The following is a 16337-nucleotide window of genomic DNA, read 5'->3' as shown; positions in this document are numbered from 1 at the left end:
TAAATAATTCAATACATTAATTCATTATATAAATAATTCAACAGCTTAATTTATTACATAATAATTCATGTGTCTAATTTATGATAAATAATCCAATAGTTTAATTTATAATGAATTGTTTAATTTATTGTGTGAATAATTCAAGTGTTTAATTTATTGTAAAAATAATTCAATAGCTTAATTCATTCCATGAATAATACAAGTGTTAAATTTAGTATATAAAGAAACATTTGTTTAATTTATTGTATAAATAATTGAATTGATCATTTGATTATCTAAATAATTCAATTGTTTAATTTATGATAGAAATAATTCAAGTGTTTAATTTATTATACAAATAATTCAATAGCTCAAATCATTATATAAATAATACAAGTGTGAAATTTATTACATAAAGAAACAATTGTTTAATTTATCATGTAAATAATTCAAGTGTTTCATTCATCATATAAATAATTCAACTAAATATACAATTATTTATACAATAAATTAAACAAAGGAATATTTATTTCATGAATTAAACTATTGAATTATTTTTATGATTATTTATACAATAAATAAATACTAATTGTTCATGTAATAAATTAAACAATTGATTATTTAATGAAATTATCCGTTCAATTATTTATGAAATGAATTGAACGATTGAATTATTTATATTATAATTAAACACTTGAATTATCTGCTTCCAATGTCTTTGTTTTTCGGCCTGATATTAAGATCATCAATGGCGGCTGCATCACCCAGCATGCAGCGCGGTTCAGATTGTGCCCTATCTGAATCAGTGGAGCCCAGCACGCAGGCGCAGTCGTGACTCATTACCGGTCAGTGTGTCCTGAGCATGCGCGGCCAGTCGAGGCTGCGGGAGGAGCGCGTTCGGTGCAGGTCAGAGGATCGGAGCAAGAGGCTCAATAAACCCCGGGGCCCGGGTCCGGGCTCAGGCCCAGGCTCAGGCTTTACAAACCCCGAGTGCGGCCCCAGACCCGAATATAAAACAGTGAACATTATCCCCCCCTCACTACCCGCCGGGAAATGAAGGGGAAATGGGGATCGGTCAGGGAGCGTCTGTAAATGAAGGAGAAATGGTGATCGGTCAGGGAGCGTCTGTAAATGAAGGAGAAATGGTGATCGGTCAGGGAGCGTCTGTAAATGAAGGTGAAATTATGATCGGTCAGGGAGTGTCTGCAAATAAAGGAGAAATGGTGTTCGGTCGAGGAGCGTCTGTAAATGAAGGAGAAATGGTGATCGGTCAGGGAGCGTCCGTAAATGAAGGAGAAATGGTGATCTCTATATCTTCAGTCATCCAGGGAGCTCGAGCTTTGGATGCTGTTCCTTTCCTCCTCGTGGGAATCTGTCCACTCTGGACCCAAACCCACTCCTCCTTGAAGGCCTCCCACTGTTCAATTACTGTTCTGCCTGCCAATTTTTGATTCCAATCCACACTCACTCTCTTACTCACTCTCACATTCCTCTCTCACCCTTTCACTTATGGTTTAGGGCCAATGAAAGATGATGCGATGGGTTTGGATTTCAGCACAGGGAGGAGGGAGAGTGTGTGGGACGGGGATTTACAGCTTTGAGGAATGAGAGAGGAAATAATGTTCCAGAGAAAGGAGAGTTATCTGATCTGAATTTCTATCCTGTAATTACAGTGATAACTTTTATAAACTCCTTTTACAGGGGAGGATTTGCAGAGGGAAACTCAAATCAAAGATCACGTCAAGATCTGACAGAGTCACTCGATTCATCAGGACCTGAATATCATCGGCCTTTAAATGTGGAAGGAGAAACATTTGTCTGTTCTATCTGTGGGAGAAGATTTCAAACATCAGTGTGAGTTGAAAAGCACCGAGACACACACACCCGAGTGAGAGTGTTCCAGTGCACTGACTGTGGAAAGAGCTTTAACCAGTTTCACAGCCTGAAAAAACATCGCACCGTTCACAGCGGGGAGAAACCATCCACGTGTTCTCTGTGTGGACGAGGCTTCAACTGATCGTCCAACCTGGAGACACACAAGGACACCCGGACCACGGAGAAACCGTGGAAATGTGGGGACTGTGGGAAGGGATTCAATTACCCTTCAGAGCTGGAAACTCATCGACGCAGTCACACTGGGGAGAGGCCGTTCACCTGCTCCGTGTGTGGGAAGGGATTCATTCGGTCATCCCACCTCCTGACACACCAGCGAGTTCACTCTGATGAGAGACCTTTTAAATGTTCTGACTGTGAGATGAGGTTTAAAAGCAAAATTAATCTGCTGATACACCAACGCACTCACACCGGGGAGAGGCCGTTCACCTGCTCCGTGTGTGGGAAGGGATTCACTTTATCATCCAGCCTCCAGACACACCAGCGAGTTCACTCTGATGAGAGACCTTTTAAATGTTCTGACTGTGAGATGAGGTTTAAAAGCAAAATTAATCTGCTGATACACCAACGCACTCACACTGGGGAGAGGCCGTTCACCTGCTCCGTGTGTGGGAAGGGATTCACTCAGTCATCCAGCCTCCAGACACACCAGCGAGTTCACACTGGGGAGAGACCTTTTAAATGTTCTGACTGTGAGAAAAGGTTTAAATGCAAAAGGAATCTGCTGACACACCAATGTACCCACACTGGGGAGAGGCCGTTCACCTGCTCTGTGTGTGGGAAGGGATTCACTCAGTCATCCACCCTGCTGACACACCAGCGAGTTCACACTGCGGAGAGCCCGTTCACCTGCTCCGTGTGTGGGAAGGGATTCACTCAGTCATCCCACCTCCTGACACACCAGCGAGTTCACACTGGGGAGAGCCCGTTCAGCTGCTCCGTGTGTGGGAAGGGATTCACTCGGTCATCCAACCTGCTGACACACCAGCGAGTTCACTCTGATGAGAGACCTTTTAAATGTTCTGACTGTGAGAAGAGGTTTAAAAGCAAATGTAATCTTCTGACACACCAATGCACCCACACTGGGGAGAGACCGTTCTCCTGCTCCGTGTGTAAGAAGAGATTCCCTCGGTCATCCACCCTGCTGAGACACCAGCAAGTTCACTCCGATGAGAGACCTTTTAAATGTTCTGACTGTGAGAAGAGGTTTAAAAGCAAATTTAATCTGCTGACACACCAACGCACTCACACTGGGGAGAGGCCGTTCTCCTGCTCTGTGTTTGGGAAGGGATTCACTGGGTCATCCACCCTGCTGAAACACCAGCGAGTTCACACTGGGGAGAGACCGTTCTCCTGCTCCGTGTGTGGGAAGAGATTCACTCGGTCATCCCACCTGCTGAGACACCAGCGAGTTCACTCCGATGAGAGACCTTTTAAATGTTCTGACTGTGAGAAGAGGTACAAAAGCAAATTTAATCTGCTGACACACCAACGCACTCACACTGGGGAGAGGCCGTTCACCTGCTCAGTGTGTGGGAAGGGATTCGCTTGGTCATCCTCCCTGCTGAAACACCAGCGAGTTCACACTGAGAGACCTTTAAATGTTCTGACTGTGGGAAGAGATTTAAAATCAGAAACGAACTGCTGAGACATCGACGCACTCACACTGGGGAGAGACTTTTCACCTGCTCCGTGTGTGGGAAGAGATTCACTCGATCATCCCACCTTCTGAAACATTAACTTGTTCGCACTGTTGAGTCACCTTTTAATGCAGTGACTGTGAGACGAGCTTTGAAAGCAGAAATGAACTGCTGACACATCAACGCATGCCCATTGGTTAAGAGACTGTTCACCTGCTCCGTGTGTGGGAAGGGATTCACTCAGTCATCACACGTGCTGAGACACCAGCGAGTTCACGAAATGAGCAGGTCCAACGAGCCGGTCTGTAACACAGGCCAATGACTCAGTGCAGCTCGTTACCCAGTCACTGGGCTCCGTTATAGCCTCTCCTGTCAGTAACACACAAAGAGAAATTGTAAATCTGAAACAGAAAGAGATAATGTATAACACTTCATATCAACCACCAGTTTTTCCCTCTTTCCGGCTTTTAAAACAATCTGTTTCACAGTTTGTCAAACCCGAAACAGCCTCTGGGATTTGCTGATCGAGAATTTCAGTGGAAATTGGGACCGTCATTAAGTATCGGAACAAATATCCCCGCTGAGGTTTCGGGATTGTTACTGGTTTATTTATATCAGTGAGTGACCAATTTTAAACTCGGTGAGGGTCTAAACCTAAGGTAAGAGCCTGGGATAGACAAGAGATTCTTCAATGTATCAAGTTAAATTACACTGATTCCACCAACACTGGACATCACATCCCTCAAACATTGTTACCTGTTACTGTATAAAAGTGGTGAGGGTGGAAATGGGAAATAACTGAAAAAAACTTCATTGTTTCAAAGTTAATTCTGATCACTATTATTGTACATTCTCCAACCTATCCCTTAAAAAGGACCCAATATCAAACCAGTCCCCAGTCCTTGGGCCTGTGCCTATGTTGTGATTTGCACCCGCTTCTGACTGACTTGGTATCAGACGCACTCCCGTCAACAGTAAACGGATGGAGCCGGATCCATAAGAGAAAAATGAGGACCGACCTCCACGGTTCTCCCAGAGTGCGGGAGGCGGAGTAACAGCAGCAGACAGAGAGATCTCTCTAAACCAGCCGCTGCCGCCGGAGAGAAGCGAGTCCCGTTCCGAGCCGTGTCTGTCAGGCGCCCGCTGACCCTCTCTTCACTGAAGGGGACCGATTCAGCACCAATTCACACACCCACCATTGGATCATTGAATCACCTTCAACACCTGAATTACATCACCACTTAATCCTCTATACACGAGGAAATACAAACCTTGTCCACGCAACTTGTCCTCATAATGTAACCATTTTAGCCCCGGTATCATTCTGGTGAAACTGCGCTGCATCCCCTCCACGGCCAATATGTCTTTCCTGAGGGGTGTGCCCAGAACTGAATGCAATACTTTAAATGGGGTCTCACCAGAGCTTTCTATCTGGAACATATTTTCACGTCTTTGAATTCCAGCTCCCTTGAGATAAAGGCCAACATCACATTAGACTTTCAAATTATTTTTTCAGCAGTCCACTGGCTTTTCGTGATTTCTGTACTTCGATCCCTAAATCTCTCTGCTCCTCCATAGTTCTGAGCTTCTCACCATTTAGAAAATACTCTGATCTATATTGCTTCCGTCCAAAGTAGATGACCTTATACTTCCCCATATTGAAAGTTTGAACAGGCTGGGGCTCTTCTGTATAGAAAAGAGGAGGCTGAGGGTGACCTGATATCGGGCTTTAAGATTATGTGAGGGCTTTATAGGTTAGGCATCGACAAGGTGTTCGTACTTGTGGGAGTGGGGACTCCAAAACATTGGGGCCATGAATATAATCCAGTCACTAATGTATCCAATCTGGCATTCAAGAGAAACAGACTTCCCCAGAGAGGCGTTAGAATGTGCAACTCGCCACCACAAGGAGTAGTTAAGGCGAATAGAATGGATGCATTTACGGGGAAGCTGGATAAGCACATAGAGGAGAAGGGAATATTAGAGTTTGCTCATCGGGTTAGATGAAGAGGGGTTGGAGGAGGCTCGTCTGCAGCATAAACACCGGTATAGTCTAGTTGGGCCGAATTGCCTGTTTCTGTGATGTACATTCGATGTAATTCTATGTAAGCTCCATCTGACACAGTTTTACCAACTCACTGAATCTCTCAATTTCCCTTTGTAACTTTATGCTCCCATCTACACTACTCACTGCGCCTCCTAACTCGATGTCAGCGACAAACGTGAGTGTTCGGCTCTCTATTCCTTCATCTCCGTCATTTATACATATCGGAAAAAGCTGATGCCCCAGAACTGATCACATCCGGCCAATTTGAGTACATCCCTTATTATCCCGGGCCTCTGCCTCCCACCTTCGAACCAACTCCCGACCCATTTCAATAGGTTGCCTTAAATTCCACGCACTCTAATTTTTGTTGACAGTCTCTTATGTGGTCCCTTATTGGATGCCTTTGGAAGTCAATGTCCATCTCACACCCAGAGACACTCCATTATCGAGCACGTTAGTTACATCTTCAAAAAGTTCAACGAGCTTTGTTAGACTTGACTTCCCCTTTACAAATCCATGCTGGCTCTCTCTGGTTACTCCATATTTATCCAAGTGCTCAGTCATTCTTTCCCCAATAACGGATACTGGTAACTTCCCCACAACAGGCGTCAGACTGATAGGCCTAGAATTTCCAACTTTATCTCTCCGACCCATCCGAAATAATGGAGTGACATTGACAATGTTTCAATTAAAGCAACAATTCCTGAATCAAGAGAGTTTTGATCGATCATGAGTAAGCATGTACAAGTTCCTTACCTATTCCTCTTATTCCCCTGGGATGGTAAACATCAGGTCCTGGAGATTTGACAATCTTCAATCTCATTATTTTCTCCATCGCCATTATCTTATTTACACTGAATCCCCTTGATTTATTTACAGTTTTCCTCGTCTCTCTGCTATGTTCGCCTCATCCTTTTCTATGAAGACCGATGCAAAGTAAATATTTAGCAACTCTGCCATTTCCTGATTTTCAATTACAATATCCCCTCCATCTGTCTTTAAGGGGCCCACATTACTCTTAGTCACCCTTCTTTCTCTTAATATACCTGTAAATACCTTGATTGTTGTCGTTATTTTCCCTCACAAGTTTTTTCTCCTTTTCCCTTTTTGGACCTCTTCGGGTTTTTCGTTTCAGCACCACAATAAACAAGACTTCGCTGTAAAGTTCGGCTCAATAGTTCTCCAATGTCAGAGCGAGAATTGTCTGAACCCCGAATTTATTTAATGTAAGAAACACAAGCACACTTAATCATCCGTGTATCAACACACTGATGGATACACAAAGATAAACACAGCGAGAAATGCAGGCAGTATCAGGATGCACAGGTAAACGGACAAGGGAAATGGACAAAGATAAAACGGTCTGTGCCTCGAACAGACAGTAACGTGTCGCTGATCGATATTAGTGAGACGAGGTGGGGAACAGGTGCTGTGAATTGGTGCTGTGGTTTAGTTGGTTAAAGCATCTGTCTTGTAAACAGGCGATCCTGGGTTCAACTCCCAGCAATGTCTTGTGTAACTTATTATTTTTACCGAATTTGTGGAATTCAGCGACAAAGTCACACTTTGGAATTGGTATTTGTTGAGGTTTGAGGAGGAAACCGATATCAGAATGACTGTTCAAAAACACCATTTCATCGCACAGACAGACCTCTCATAGAATGTGTCTGTAACACTTTAATTTAAGGACACATTCTTGTTTCTGGGCTCGTCGGGGTCAGGGTATAATTCACGATTTATGTCATAGAGGAGCGAATGGTTGTCTCCTCGACCTCCGGATAGCAGTGATAAAGTTCGAGGATACACAGAAGCGGACAGGGTGGTCGGGGTCTGGAACTCACTGTCTGAAAGGGTGGTCGAGGCAGAAAACCTCAACTCATTTCAAAAGTGCATGGATGTGCATTTGAAGTGCCGTAACCTACAGGGCAACGGACCAAGCCCTGGAAAGTGGGATTAAGCTGGATAGCTCTTTTTCGGCCCTCACAGACACGATGGGCCGAATGGCTTCCTCTTGTGCTGTAGCTTTCTCTGATTCTATGATTCCGTGTGTGGGAAGGGATTCACTCAGTCATCACACGTACTGAGACACCAGGGAGTTCAAAAGTGACAACAGGGGTTGGATTCTGCTGTTAATCCCATCCAGGACTGAACCATGTTCATTCTGACAGTTGGGGTTTGTTTCTCCTGATGTTAATAAGCCCTATAACTGGGTTGGAGTTTAATATTCTGGATATCTGTTAAATAAATCAGCTTTGTTTTAATCACCTTGTTGTAGATTTTGGTCTTTCCCACCTGAGTGTTTAGCATCACCTGACTGGAGCTCAGAAAGGACAATCTGGGGGGAGGATCGTCCGGTGGGAACAGAACTTCAGCCTGGACACAGTCCTTCAGGGCCACACTGAGAGGGGAAAACGGCACTTTGGTCTTTCTCGTCTCTCTTCACTGACAGCAAAGTCACCGTGCGGCGTCCAGTCTAAAAATGACCGTGGTAATTATTCTATGAAGATTTAACCTGTTTGTGTGACTGTCCTGAGTCTACCATTTAAGGCAGGCGTTGACTCATTTAAAATAAACCCGCTTAAAATAAATGGGTTATGAATTGTGATTTCCGTGAAGCCAATGTTCCATTCCTTTATATGATTCATGTGCCTGCTCTCCGACAACAGGGTAAATGGTGGAATATCAGCCCTGCTCAGCCGGCAATGATCATGGTACATTTTCTTGCAGACAAAACACACATTGAAACCCTGGAACTTTGAGGTGATGAATCCTGAGGGAAAATAAAATTAGGGCTCGAAACATCAAACTTTTGCGCCAACCGATAGCACCACCGAGACAGGTGAAGAAGTCACCCACTGAACCAGTAACTCACTGAGCTGAGCTTTTTGATTGCAGTGACCAATAGAACAGCTGTCTACTGTCAGTTTACTTTTCCAAAATGAATGGTTGAAACTTGCAGGAGTGAAAATCCAACGAGCCGGTCTTCACTCTTAAACCAGCAACTGTGAAGTTAAGAGAAACGTGCCGGAGAAATACTCGATTTCAGCGCGGTGTCACTGGGCCAGAGTAAAGCTCAGTTAATATGATCGCCGAGTGGCGAGAGGGTGGATTTGGAATTCCTGAGCGACCGCACTGTGAATTTTCCAGATCTGCTTGGAGCACCAATCCCTTCAATTCATCACTTACAGGGACAATTTGATTCTCGGTTTCTTTTCCCTGAGCTTGGTGAACTTTTCAAAATTGAAAGCGACCAATATCAGAGCGAAACTCGTCACCAACATGCTCACAGATACAGAGCGGCCACACTCTGCTTCAGTGAGATGAAAACCCAGAGCGGTTTCAAGGTCGAATGCAATTGCAAAGAAAGCTCGATCAATGAAAGTGCAGGTCATTGAGGTGCCTTTAAAGTCCTGATTGTTTGAACTGAATTTCTTCCGAAAGCGCTTCAGATTCAGGTGGAGTGATTTGGGGACTTCCTTTCCCTCTTCGCAAAAGTTTGAACCGCAGCTCAAGATCAAAAGTCCCGGGCTAAATGAGGGATTCGCCGGGATATGAACCTCGCATCGAGAATTATACCCCGACCTCAATGAGCCCAGAAACAAGAACGTGTCGTCACATTTACGTGTCACGGTCACATTCTAAACTGGTTTGTCCTGTGCTGTACATTACTGTCTAAATATTACAGATAAGCAGAGCACTTGAGCTGTCACAGCTGTGACTTTGACTTTTCTCCCTCTCCTCTCGATCTCCCCGGCAACTGCCACTAACCACAATCTTCTCTCACACTTCATCATCAGGAAGTTCCGAGCCTCGGTTTTCAAATGAAATAACGCCCATCTCTCCAATCACCGACAGCCTGGAGAGAGTTTCATAATTTCAGCTCCCACTTTACCCAAATCCTCCTTAAAGTACCGTGAAAAAATTGGCTTTTAGTCAATAATAATATTATTAAATGTTATTGTCTTCAGGGGCATTGTTTAAGATTTCACGGCTTTTAAAGATCACTGCTGATGTTTAACGAATCGCCTCTTGTTTGGCGGTTTCTGTGTGGGAAAGATCAGGAAGCGATAATTGAGAGACCGAGGATGAAGCTGTTTGATGGGAGCACTGGGGACACAGACCGTGCGCGGCTCCAGTGCAGCAATCGGTCAGCGCGCGTTATTTCTACAATAATTATACACTCGAGAAATGCTGGGGTTGTGAGTTTCAGCGCCATCTAAAGTAGTTGAACCTTCGAAACATTTTGACTGGAGTTCAAGGTACAACCGGTTCCATAACACATCGACTTCTTCGTGTCCCCACGTGGGCACTGAGGCTCCTCTGGCCTCCCGTCTTGCAATAGCAGGTGAGAGTTTATTTGTTTATAGGAGGGAGAGGGGGCGATTGGCGAGAGCTGAAATGGTAAAGCGGCCGGCACGACATCTTTAAATCTGAAGAACCAAACACACAATTCTTCTTTCTGTGAAGCAGGGATTCATCGGTTTGAAGTGTCGTGTAGGGAAAATTCGGGAGGCAAATCTGCTGCCTGGTGTCACGGTGTAACGGGTGAAATTATTCAGCTTTCAATTGTTGATCGGCTGAAATCTCGAGAGGCCTTTTCCAGCTTCCGTGTGGAACAAGTTCAGCTTTTGAGCCATTGGGTTAAGTGTTTTATTTTTATTTGCTGCGAACGAATGACAAGACATTTTGTACAAACAAGAAGAATTGTAAAATCACGAGTTCTCTGTCCATGTTTCTTACATCATGTTCAACAGAAACAAGGATTCTCCTAAACCTGTTGCTGAAAATTGTATAAAAGAGATGCTCCCCATCATTGGACAGCGACAGGGATAATTTTGAGTCCCACCATGAATCTGTATGATGGAAACTAATTTAACAGCGAGCCTGGATAGCTCAGTCGGTAGAGCATCAGACTTTTAAAACAGGTGATGATCTGAGGGTCCAGGGTTCAAGTCCCTGTTCAGGCTAAAAGTTTCAAAACAGCTGGCAAGTTCGGCTTTTCCAGCGGACCAACATCAGCGAAAAGAGCAAGAGTTGGCCATTCAGTCCCTCGAGCCTGCTCCGCCATTTGATGAGGTCATCGCTGATCTTCGACCTCAAATCCACTTTCCCGACCTATCCCCATATCCCTTGAGTTCCTTCGTGTCCAAAAATCTATCGATCTCAGTTTTTAATCTATTCAATGGCTCAGCAGCCACAGCACTCTGGGGTGGAGAATTCCAATGGTTCACAACCCTCGCAGTGAAGAAATCTCTGTGCGAAATGGCCGGCCCCTTATCTTGGGATGATAACCATTAGTTGTGGACTCTCCAGCCAGGGGAAACAGCATCCCAGCATTTACCCTGTCAAGCCCTCTAAGAATTTTACATGTTTCAATGAGATCACCTCATTATTGTAAACTGCAGAGAATATCGGCCCATTCTGTTCAATCTCTCCTCACAGGACAACGCTCTAGATGCGGTCTCACCAAAGCCCTATATAATTACAGCAAGACTTCCTTATCCTTGTTCTCCAACCACCTCACAATAAAGGCCAACATACCATTTGCTTTCCTAATTGCTTGCTGCACCTGCATGTTAACTTTCTGTGATCTGTGTACAAGGACACACAAATCCCTCTGAATACCAGCATTTCTTAATCTCTCACCTTTTAAAAGATATTCTGCTTTTCTATTCTTCCTACCAAAGTGAATAACCTCACATTTCCCCACTTTATACTTCATTCACCAAATTCTAGCCCACTCACTTAACCTGTCTGTATCACTTTGCATCCTCTTTCCGTCCTCCTCACGGCTTACTTTCCCACCTAGTTTTGTCTCATCAGCAAACTTGGATACATTACACTCGGTCCCCTCATCTAAGTCATTAACATGGATTGTAAATAGTTGAGGCCCAAGCACTGATCTTCACGGCACCCCACTAGTTACAACCTGCCAACCCCAAAATGACCTGTTTTTCCCGATTTTCTGTTTTCTCTACGTCATCAAATCCCCAATCCATGTTAATATATTACCCACAATCCCATGAACCCTAATCTTGTTCAACAAACTTTTGTGTGGCACCTTATCGAATGCCTTTTGAAAATCCAAATATTCTATATCCACTGGTTCTCCCTTATCTACCCTGCTATCTAAACCCTCAAAACCTCTTGTAGAGTTGTCAAACACGAATTCCCTTTCATAAAAGCGAGTTGCATGTGCCTAACCATATTATAATTTTCTAATTGCCCTGTTACCACGTCCCTAGTAATAGATTCTCACAATTTCCCTCCTACTATTGTCAGGCTAAAGGGCCTGTAGTTCCCTCTTTTCTCTCTCCCTCCTTTCTTGAATAGAGGGGTTACATTTGGTACCTTCCAATCCATGAGGACCTTTCTAGAATCATGGGAACTGTGGAAGATAAAACCAGTGCATCCACTGTCTCTGCAGCCACCTCTTTTAAAACCCTAGGATGTAGGCCATCAGGTCCAATGAATTTGTCAGCTTTTAGTCCCATTAATTTCTCCGGTACTTTTCCTTTACTAATCTTAATTGCTTTAGGTTCCTCACTCTCATCAGAACCTTGGTTCCCCAATACTTCTGGTATGATTTTTGTGTCCTCTACTGTGACGACAGATACAAAATACTTGTTTAACGTCTCTTTCATTTCCTTATTCTCCATTATAAATTCTCCTGTCTCTGTCTCCAAGGGACCCATGTTGACTTTCGCTAATCTCTTCCTTTATACATATTTATCAATTTCTTGGTCATCCTTTGCTGATTTCTAAAACTCTCCTAATCCTCAGGCTTACTATTCTTTTTGGCAACATTATAAGCCTCTTTTAACCTAAAATATCATTAATCTCTCCAATTAACCAAGGTTGGACCACTTTTCCGGTGGAGTTTTTAACCCTCAAAGGAATGTAATTTTGTTAAGGAATTATAAATTATTTCTTTAAATGTTCGCCATTGCTTATCTATCATCATATTTTAAATCTAATTTCCCAAACTACCTTAGCCAACTCAATCCTCATAACTACGTTATTGGTTTTGTTTAAATTTAAGACCCTAGTTTCCGACTTAATGACATCACTCTCAAACTTTCAAACTCAATGTGAAATTCTATCATATTATGATCATTCTTCCCCAGAGGATCATTTACTATAAGATTACTATAAGATTACTAATTAACCTTGTCTCATTACAAAATATTAGATCTAAAATAGCCTGTTCCCTTGTTGATTCCTCGACATATTGATCTAGAAAACTGACTCGAATGCATTCCATCAACATAAAACAGCTTATCTTGAGTTGCTAACATGATGTCAACACGATGGGATGACTTATAAGTAGAAGACACGGCCAGATCTGCGAGGTGAATTAGATGTTTGTGAAAACACGGAGAATTAATGAAACCAAGACTTCCCTGCAGAGCAAAGAATTGGAACGAAAGGTGCTGGGCATTGAGAGGCGAAGGATTTTGTAGATAGCAGGATGAATAGACAAAAGTATCTCAACTCCCTGCTTCTTTTCAATACTGATAAATATAGACAAAAATCTCATCTCCGTGCTTCTTTCAGATAATGAATGTTTTCATGCTCAAGAGATCACTGATCCAAGCCCATTATGTCGACTCGCACTTTCCTTCCAACCCTGCATATGATGCTTCGCTTTGAAATTGTCCATTTTTTCACACTGGGATTCCTTTTGAAGAAAACATTGCTGTGATCAGCTTGTGCTGTTAAGGAGATGGAGCTCAAGGAGACACATAAAAGGATAATGATAACAGTGACTGTTCAGACACTGTGAGCTATAGTTAAAGGTCGGCAATATTTAAAGTATCAGGCAGCAGATCTTTTCCAAATCTTGATACTAATGGCAAGAAAACTTAACGTGGACTTTGATCAATGTCACGACTTTCAAATAGCAGACATTTTATACACAAGGCAAGAAAGATTTACAAGGATGTTGCCTGGACTGTAGAATTTTAGCTATGAGGAAAGATTGGATAGGCTGGGGTTGTTTTCTTTGGAACAGAGGAGACTGAAGGCAGATTTAATTGAGGTGAACAAAATTATGAGGGTCCCAGATAGCGTGGATTGGAAGGACCCACTTCTCTTAGCAGAGAGGTTAATAACTAGGGGCATAGATTTAACAGATTTAAAGTGATTGATAGAAGGTTTAGTGGGGAACTGAGGAGAAATTATTTCACCCAAGGGTTGTGGGGGTCTGGAACTGACTGCCTGAAAGGGTGGTTGAGGCGGACACCCTCATCGCATTTGAAGAATACTTGAACTGCCAGAAGCTACAAGGCTATGGGCCAAGAGCTGGAAAGTGGGATTAAGCTGGATAGCTCTTTTTCGGCCGGCACAGACACGATGGGCCGAATGGCCTCTTTCTGTGCCATCAATTTCTTTGATTCTATGAGTCTAATTAACAGTCTCTCTGCTCCTCTAATTTTAAACTTTGACCATTTAGTTTACATTTCATCTCATTTTTCTTCCTCTCAAAATGTATCACGTCACATTTCTCTGCGTTAAATTTCACCTGCCTGTTTACGAACCTGTGGACGTCACAATGAAGTCACTGACTCCTCTTCCCAGTTCCCCACGCTGCCAATGTTGGCGTCACCTATAGATTTTCACCTTGTGTCCCACATACCCAAGCTCAGATCATTCTCTATATTGAGAAGAGCAATGGTCCCAACACTGACCCTGGGACACCACTGTTTACATCCCTCCAGTCTGAAGAACATCCATTAACCACTACTCTCTGTTTTCTGCCCTTTACACAACTTCCTATCCACACTGCCTCATTCATTTTAATACCGTGGGTATTAATTTTATCAACAAGTCTCCTGTCCGGCACCTTATCAAACACCTTTTCACAATCCATCAACACAACATCCACTACATCCCCTTTATCAGTATACTCGAGTTATCTCAAATAATCCATGTTGGCTATTCTTAATTAATGTGTTTTTCCAACAAATGTTGAAATGTTTGCTCCACCTCATCTGGTTTAATCTGTTTCAAGCCACAACAGAAAGGTCGTGTTTTCTCCTGGAGCTTAAGATAAATTATTTTTTTTAAATGATGCTTCAGTCAATGACGGACATCTGGGCTCAGACCCGCCCATTCGGTGCCGCAACTCCCGCCCCTCTCACACTCCGATTGGTTGGAGGACCAACTGTTCTCTCATCCCTCCAGTCAATTTACCATAAGACCATAAGATCATCAGAGATAGGAGCAGGAGTAGGCCATTCGGCCCCTCGAGTCTGCTCCGCCATTTAATGAGATCATGGCTGATCTGATGTTTACCTCAACTCCACTTTCCCGCCCTTTCCCCATATCCTTTGACTCCCTTGCGAATCAAAATTTTTTTCCAACTCAGCCTTGAATGTATTCAATGACTCAGCCTCCACAGCTTTTTGGGGTAAAGAATTCCAAAGATTCACAACCCTCTGGGAGAAGAAATTCCTCCTCATGTCCGTCTTAAACGGGCGACCACTTATTCTGAGACGATACCCCCTAGTTTTAGATTCCCCCATGAGGGGTAACATCCTCTCAGCATCTACCCTGTCGAGTCCCCCCAGAATCTTGTATGTTTCAATAAGATCTCCTCTCATTCTTCTAAACTCCAATAATTACAGACCAAACCTGTTCAATCATTCCTCATAAGACAACCCTTCCATACCCGGAATCAACCTCGTGAACCTTCTCTGAACTGCCTCCAATGCAAGTATGCCCTTCCTTAAATAAGGTCACCAGAACTGTACGCAGTACTCCAGATGTGGTCTCACCAGCACCCTGTAGAGTTGTAGCATGACTTCCCTGCTTTTATACTCCATCCTGCTAGAAATAAAGGCCAATATTCCGTTTGCCTTCCGGATTACCTGCTGCAGTTGTATGTTGACTTTTTATATTTTATGTACGAGGACACCAAGGTCCCTCTGTACCGCAGCATTTTGTAGTATTTCTCCATTCAAATAATATTTTGTTTTTTTATTTTTCCTCCCAAAGTGGATGACTTCACATTTTCCCACATTATATTCCATCCACCAATTTTTTGCCCATCCGCTTAACCTGTCAATATCTCTTTACAGACAAGTTGTGTCCTTATCGCAACTTGCTTTTCCACCTTTCATCAACAAATTTGGCCACAAGACACCCTGTTCTTTCATCCAAGCCATGAATATATATTGTAAATAGTTGAGGCCCCAGCACTGATCCCTGCGGCACCCCACTCATTACTGGAAATTCCGATAAATTCCTACTGCTCCTATTGGTCCGGATATCTCCTTAATCACCAGGGCGGGGTTAATGGTGAAACTGACGGTCCTGTGGTGCAGTTAGAAAATAAACATTAATTGAACCCTTCAGTTGCAACAATTAATAAAACGAAATTAATAAAAGTTAATGAAAAAATATTATCTGGAGTTCACCAAAGTTGGGGGGGTGCTTCTATGCTGTGTGTTTGTGCCGGTTTAAATGGCACGAAGGGCTGGGCTTTCAGTTTATTTTATTATCCTTGGTCCAAACGCGCTCTCCCTGCTTCCAATGTCTTTGTTTTTCGGCCTGATATTAAGATCATCAATGGCGGCTCCATCACCCTGCATGCAGCGCGGTTCAGATTGTGCCCTATCTGAATCAGTGGAGCCCAGCACGCAGGCGCAGTAGTGACTCATTACCGGTCAGTGTGTCCTGAGCATGCGCGGCCAGTCGAGGCTGCGGGAGGAGCGCGTTCGGTGCAGGTCAGAGGATCGGAGCAAGAGGCTCAATAAACCCCGGGGCCCGGGTCC

At 43.5% G+C, this 16337-nt stretch overlaps 1 protein-coding gene and 1 non-coding gene across 2 annotated transcripts; both read left to right on the top strand.

Annotated features, from left to right (window-relative positions):
- The first annotated feature begins 841 nt into the window (after positions 1 to 841).
- LOC137310784 (zinc finger protein 84-like) lies at positions 842 to 6616 on the top strand. The gene is made up of 2 exons (XM_067978402.1): positions 842 to 885; positions 1999 to 6616. Exons 1-2 carry the CDS (start codon positions 842 to 844, stop codon positions 3518 to 3520), a joined length of 1566 nt encoding a protein of 521 aa, XP_067834503.1. The 3' UTR covers positions 3521 to 6616.
- A 3825-nt stretch (positions 6617 to 10441) lies between these two features.
- Positions 10442 to 10526, top strand: trnak-uuu (transfer RNA lysine (anticodon UUU)). The gene is given in 2 exon segments: positions 10442 to 10478; positions 10491 to 10526. It is a non-coding gene; the product is annotated as a tRNA-Lys (tRNA).
- Positions 10527 to 16337: the final 5811 nt, after the last annotated feature.

The sequence above is a fragment of the Heptranchias perlo genome, unplaced genomic scaffold (genome assembly GCF_035084215.1).
Source record: "Heptranchias perlo isolate sHepPer1 unplaced genomic scaffold, sHepPer1.hap1 HAP1_SCAFFOLD_275, whole genome shotgun sequence".
NCBI lineage: Eukaryota > Metazoa > Chordata > Chondrichthyes > Hexanchiformes > Hexanchidae > Heptranchias > Heptranchias perlo.
This window is presented reverse-complemented; position numbering and strand designations above follow the sequence as displayed.